We start from the raw sequence: 6,733 nt of genomic DNA on the forward strand, positions 1-6,733 counted from the left end.
TTACAAGGCATTAATTGGAATTTCATTTACTGGAACCATAGGATTTGAAACCTCAGACATTTAGAAATGCTTATGACATACCCAGAAGAAATCTTTTGGATCAGTTAACACGAATGCGATCTAATTTATTGAAGAGTACTTGCAAGTTGCTCAAAGGACAAGATGAAGGTTAGATAACAATTTATATTTTGTCTGCCTGTGATGTGATGTGGTCATTGCTATAAAACAATGTAACAAATAATGTAGTTCTTTAAAACTTGGTGGATGTCTGCTCTTGGCATTAAACTGCATGGATTTTTTAATATGTTTTATCCTTACCTTATTGGAAGAAAAAATGGTGAGAACAGAAGGTTGCTGATTCACTGCTTTATCCTTAGGACCATGTGAGGGGACTTGGGCTTTCACAGAAGGTTCTTTGTTCACTGTTTTTCCTGACTTTCATGGATGCATCTGATAAAATCAAAGGGCAGTTCTGAACATTATGATCTCTCTCAGTAGAAGTGGATTGTGAGCAGTGGGAAAGTAAGCTAGCTTACTGGGTGCTGCCACTGATTGTTTTTGCCTGTTGAGCCAACAGCAAATGGTTCAGTAGTTACTAATTTATTCCTTTACCTTTTTTCCTGTGTCTTCTGGCACTGCTTTGTGGCATTTAACGAAAGATGTTGAAATAAGTAGAGTGAGAAGGGCAATGCAAGTGAAAGCTTGTGCTGTGTTAGTGCTGCCACTACTTAGGTCAGATTAACATCTGTACATTTCACATTACGTTATCACTTTGTCAGAGTAGTTGTTCTTCAGGGAGGAGGATTAACTCATGTTAGGAATTTTTTTCTGTATTTTTTTCTGGATGAAGGCTTGGCAGCTCTTGAACTAGAACAAGTTTAAAATTAGCTCCTGTATTTTTATGAATTTGTTGATTTACAGTGATCAAAAGTCACCCTTGCTCTGGGAAAATGCTGGTCTTGACAGTTAAGTTTTGGGTTGCTAAAATTGGACAAAGTTATCTCAAAGCTGTCTTCAGCATGGCATTCCTACTTTGCTTTAATGTATCTTCTGTTTGTAGTAATGTTTTAGTTCTAATTTGTTCCTAGTCTGTTTTGCCATCCTAGTCTGTTCTAACTAATGTGTTCCTAGTCTGTTTTTCCATCCATTGCTCTGGTGTAAAGTTGGGACACATTGGAAAACTAACGTCTGTGCATGACAACTATGGCTTATCTGTTGTCAAAATGATAAATCCCCAAAACATGTACTGATTCCTTTGAGCAAGTCTCCTGAAGTGTTATAAATACCAGTTAGGCAAGAAAAATGGTGAGCTTTGTACAGCTGTTTTGTTAATGCATATGATAAGTCTGAACACTGGAGGTATGAAATGGATATAGACTAAATTCTCATAATGTGAGCAGTACTGTGTATTAATTAACTCCTCTGTTATAATAGATCAAGTTCACAGTGTACCTATAGCACAAATGGGAAACTACCAGGAGTATCTAAAGCAAATACCTTCTCCACTCCGAGAACTTGATCCTGATCAGCCACGAAGGCTTCATACATTTGGCAATCCATTCAAATTGGACAAAAAGGTGACTTTTCTGTAAAGCTTTTTAAAAAATGTGCTGTTGTGTGTCTGTTACTGCCTACATTGTTCTTTGAGTAGTCTATTGGAGAAACCCTTTCAAATACTTGTAAAAGAAATGGCTGCAAACTGTCTGTTTTCCTTTGATCAGTAGTATCTTATGGAGGGCAGCCTTTATTGGAATAGCAGTATTATGTCTCTAAATTGTATTATAACTGAAATATTTCTCCCAAAGTTGAGAGTCTTGGCTGTCCCTTTTGTCCAAATCTCTTAGAGTTGACCAAACTGCCAGTAACATTTAGAGTTCTTGTATTAAATATGTGAGTCTCTTTGCAACTACTGAAAAGGCAGTTCGGTGGCCCACTCCCTTAGCTTACTTGGCAGGCTGTTGGATAAGGGCCTTAAGCACATTTATCTGGTGTTGGTTGACAGTTTGGAATTCCAAACATAATGATATATTGTATGTAACTCATACACATGCTACACATTATTGTAATGTCAGAGCATTTATTGTACCTTATGTTACATGAGTTTGGTGCGAAGCTTAAGAATTCTTCCTGTTAAATTAATTTCAGGGAATGATGATAGATGAAGCAGATGAATTCGTATCAGGACCTCAGAATAAACATAAAAGACCTGGAGAACCAAATATGCAAGGGATTCCAAAAAGGCGACGTTGTATGTCCCCCCTGCTCAGAGGGCGACCACCAACTCTTCCAGTTGTCAATAACCACATTGGAGGAAAAGGGCCCCCTACACCAATTGCACAAGCACAGCCTGACCTTATTAAACCCATTGCTATTCACAAAAGTAAGTGAATCTTCAAAATCTTTAAAGTTTGCTTTTTAATTCATCTGAAAAAACTTTTGTGTAAAAAACCTGAGGATTAATTTGTGAAATATGGCAATTCTATCCCTCCCTCTTGAAAATAAGGTACTTAAGTTTGTGTGTCTGGGGCTAATTACAGAGTTCATATATTCCTTTGGATGGAAGTCTTCCATATAAAATCTAAGTATAAACAAGGTATTTCCTCTCTCCTGAGGAGACAGTGTAGACAATGAGAAGAGTTTTCTTCCTTTGCCTGGAAATTTAGATATTCTAGAAGTATCACAGCATGAAGTTAGGTTGAGTTTTGCTCTTGTGCAGTGAAATCATTATCCTGGGTGTGAAACTGAGGAGCTGTATAACTCTCTTATTCATCGGTTAGTACTAAAGTAAATTTGGTTAGTTTGATTTAAAAAGAGAAAGACACCATGTCAAAAATCACTCTTTACAGGTTTTATTTCTTTTGTTGGTAGTCCACACAGTAATTTCCTTTTCTATACAAAGACTATAACTGGGATTTTTTTTTGAAAGTCATTAATTGCCAGGAGATAGTGACCGGTTCAGTGTTATAATCCACAAACAAGCTTTCTTATGCCTGGCATGTACAGTGGACTCTGTAAGCTGGAGCATAGTTTTAAGAGTCTAATGCTGATCTGGCTCATTGACTTGTATGAAATGATAAGGAATTTGAACGTAGCAAGTGTCATTTTTGTTTTTTCAGCATCAGAAACAAATAATGAAGTTGGAATTGATGATGTCATTGAGAATCACAGTACAGACTCCCTTTCATCAGATGTCTTCCCAAATGCTGTGGATTCAGAGTTTTCACTGTCCTCTTCACCATTCAATTCCTTGGATCGACCAACAGCTCCTACAGAGGATGTAGGCCATGAACATTTAGGGAATAATTTGAATGCTGATGGGTTTTTGGAGAATCACGAGGAATCAGGTAGTAAAGAGCAAAGTCCAGAAGAGAACTTGACAATGTCTTCACCTAGCAAAGGGAAAAAGCCAGTGCACTGTAGGAGTTCCAGAGAGATTAATATAGAGCTAAGAGCACAAATTATGAAGGAGATCCGAAAACCAGGAAGGAGTAAGTATACTGAATTTCTTTCAGATAATTGGCATGAAAGTTAAACAAAGAATTCATGTTAGATTACTATTTCAGAAGTGTACTGGACCATGAGACTGAAGCAAAATTAAATTTAAAGCTGAAAAGATTTGTTTTAAAACCTCTGCTAAAAACTTACTGTAGGAGTCATTAAAACATTGCTATACTTAAGCAGTGTTCATGAAAGTAATGTTTTTTATATCAATACTAGAATTAACTCAGTAAGTGTTAGTAATATCCTAAGGTGCAATATCATGTGTTTTTTAATATTTGTTCTCATTAAATAAGATGTTCTTGCTCCAGTTGATAGGAGATAGAGCTTAAAAGTTTACAAACATTGAATGTTGCATTTCACTCAGATCTATTACAACAGATATCTGTATAGGCATCTTTTAAATAACTGATGTTTCTGTTCTCTTGACATTTAAGAATATGAAAGAATCTTCTTTTTACTGAAGCATGTGCAAGGGAGCTTACAAACCCGACTGATATTTTTACAGAATGTTATAAAAGAAGCTTCAAGGTAGGTAACAGGATTGTATTATTCTTACAAAACTGCACCATGTTGTGCCATGTATAATTGCTGGACAATCACACAATTGTTTGAAACAATGCTTTGCACTGCAAGTAAATAATTCCCCATGAAAGAGCAGAAATGCATAAGCTTCTTGAGGTGTTGTTTGTAAAAGCTTACCTTTTTCCCTTGGATTTTGGCTTAAGGATGTTAGCAACTCTAACTGCCAAATCCCTGTAAGTGTAGATGGACAATGGTGTAGAAAGAGAAGGTAACTTGTAAAAAATAATTCCAATTAAAGTTCAGGTGAGTGTACTGCTAATTTGAAAATGTAATGGAGCTGCCAGTTACTTGGAATTAGGCTTTCAGAAACACCATCAGCTCGAAATCTTGTCCTAAACTTAGTTTTTAAATTCAGGTATGCTCATAAAGATATGTCTCTACTCTTCAGCATACTTCATTCAGAGATAGCGTAGTCCAGTCTGAGACTTTGGAAATGGAGGTGGCTTTTCTCTGAAGAAGAGTGACTTGATAAGGATTTAAACCCTGTGTTTTTCATCCAGGTAGAAACTGTTCCTTACAGTATCTTTAGACTGTCCATACTTAGCCTTCTACATGCTTACTGAGAGGAAAAAAGGAGAAATGTATTAGAACCAATAGTGTTTGAGTTGCAGGGGATAAGTAATTCCAGGATCTTGCAGGGATTGTAAATATAACCAGAACTTTGAGGCTAACTTCGGAAACCTCAAAGAATAGCTGCTTCTTAGTCTCTAATATGTTTTGTAGTAGTCAGCTATTTTCCTGTGGCATTAAGCAAATTTCATGATAAAAATAAAATAATTTTAGGAGAAAACCATGCCTCTCAAGGTATGCTGAATGTTGGACATGGCTACAGATCCTCTAGCCTTCTATTGCCAGCTTGGTGGGGCATGTAAATTTATGTAGATCATGCTCTTCCTTTAGCAACTATGCTTCCTTTTGCTTGATTGTTACATTGCCTGTCAAAGTTGTTCTGTATGTTGCAAATTATACATTCTTCCTCACTGTCACAGCACACAATAACAATACTATTGCTCTTGGAGGCAGCCCTTAGTGGGGTTGGAATTTTTGTGCTGTAAAATTAGGCTTTTAAGATCACCTGTAGCTCTCATATCTCTTGCACAGTCTCTTTATTCCAGCTATCTTTAGTTGACAATTCGACAAAATTTGGCAACGGTTGAGTGTTGCTCTTGGACGCATCAGGGATTATGAGAGGCTTGTGATCTGGAAATTAGGAGAGGGGTACCCTGTCTCTGTGAGCCAAGGGCATGGACCAGGATGTCTGACTGGAACTAGAGGCTTCTGCTGGAGTTTAGTGAAGTCACAGGACTGAACTTGGGATATAGTTCAAAATAATTGTCATTGCTGCTTGTCGTTGAACATACATATGGCTACCAAAGCATTGGTCAGAAGTGGCTTCTCCGAAGTGCAGAAATGTTGCACGGGGGAGGGTTTGGCTGGGACCAGCTAGGAGTTGTACTTCCTGAGGTGGGGGTGTAAGCAGAGGTGACAGAATGGCCTGCTGATCAAATCTATACAACTGATATGGAATAGGACTGCAGAGACTCCAGAGGTATGGAGTTTGGATGCCTGTATTTTCCTTTAATTTCTTTCTCAAAGTTTTAACTTGTTTGTCAGGAAATCTGCTTTGCACTGTGTAATGGCTGTTCCTCCACCAGTACCAGCTTTGTTAACTTGGGTGAATGCATCATGAAGGCATGCAAATAATCCCTAAAAGCTGTTTGCCAGCTTTAGGATTATAGTTCTTTTGATGTATATTTTATTTCTGTGCTTCAGAACTTCACTTCTGGAAGCAACAAACTCTTAACTGTCATTTTCCTGGATTTCTGAGAGCTGAGTGATGTTCAGCTATAATAAACTCTTGTAGTTTTGTATTCAGCAAATGGAAAAGCAAGTTAGTGGTTTACCAGAATGTTGGGAGACAGTGTATGTATACAAATGAGGTATGTGTATACCTCATCATGCACTGCTCCTGAACTAATAACTGAAGTTTCCAAAGTTCAGTTAAAGTTTTGTCAATGATGTTTTGTGTATTACTCTGTGCATACATTGTAATGCTTTCTTTTAAATCCAGGTTTAAAAAACGAATGCTGATAGAACAGCTTGAGAGTTTTCTGGAAGAAATCCATCGCAGATCCAATCAGGTCAACCATATCAAGAGCAGCTAAGAAACTGCACATGAGAGAGCCACAGCAGGGCACTGCTGTTCTTACTTGCATTCATTTTTGACATGCACTCTTATCTCAAGTTCCTGTACCTGAAAGAATGAGAAGCTGCTCAATAAAGTGATGAGAAGTATCAATCATCCTTTTTTTTTTCTTCACTTCTGTTATTTTTGTAATGTGAAATATACTACAAAAACATTTTTATTTAACTAAATTGAGAACTTCTTGCTTGTCATGGACATAAGTGTCACTTGCCCTCAGGTTCTATTTTTCTTAATCTTACCTTCAAAACTATCACCTCTTAAGGTTGAACTTTGCCAAAAAGTTGCTTTGTAATTTTCAAAAAGTAAAAAGCACATACATTAAACAAGGTAATGTTTTGTATATACAGTTATTTTGGATATATTATTGTAAGTTGTATAAATGTATTTTGAAAAATATTTAAGAAAAGCACTTTTGTTATTCCATCAATAAAATCTCTATTTTAA

At 36.8% G+C, this 6,733-nt stretch overlaps 1 protein-coding gene across 2 annotated transcripts in view; it reads left to right on the plus strand.

Annotated features, from left to right (window-relative positions):
• INTS6 (integrator complex subunit 6) overlaps nt 1–6,733 on the plus strand; it is a 38,910-nt gene extending 32,177 nt beyond the window's left edge. For both annotated transcript variants that reach the window (XM_063149262.1, XM_063149263.1), the window contains 6 exons: nt 42–168; nt 1,435–1,577; nt 2,146–2,380; nt 3,117–3,488; nt 3,936–4,029; nt 6,155–6,733. In XM_063149262.1, coding sequence (XP_063005332.1) covers nt 42–168; nt 1,435–1,577; nt 2,146–2,380; nt 3,117–3,488; nt 3,936–4,029; nt 6,155–6,248 — 1,065 coding nt within the window. In that variant the 3' untranslated portion in view covers nt 6,249–6,733. The remainder of the gene's footprint in view (nt 1–41; nt 169–1,434; nt 1,578–2,145; nt 2,381–3,116; nt 3,489–3,935; nt 4,030–6,154) is intronic.

Source organism: Melospiza melodia, chromosome 2 (assembly GCF_035770615.1).
Source record: "Melospiza melodia melodia isolate bMelMel2 chromosome 2, bMelMel2.pri, whole genome shotgun sequence".
In the NCBI taxonomy this organism is placed as follows: Eukaryota; Metazoa; Chordata; class Aves; order Passeriformes; family Passerellidae; genus Melospiza; species Melospiza melodia.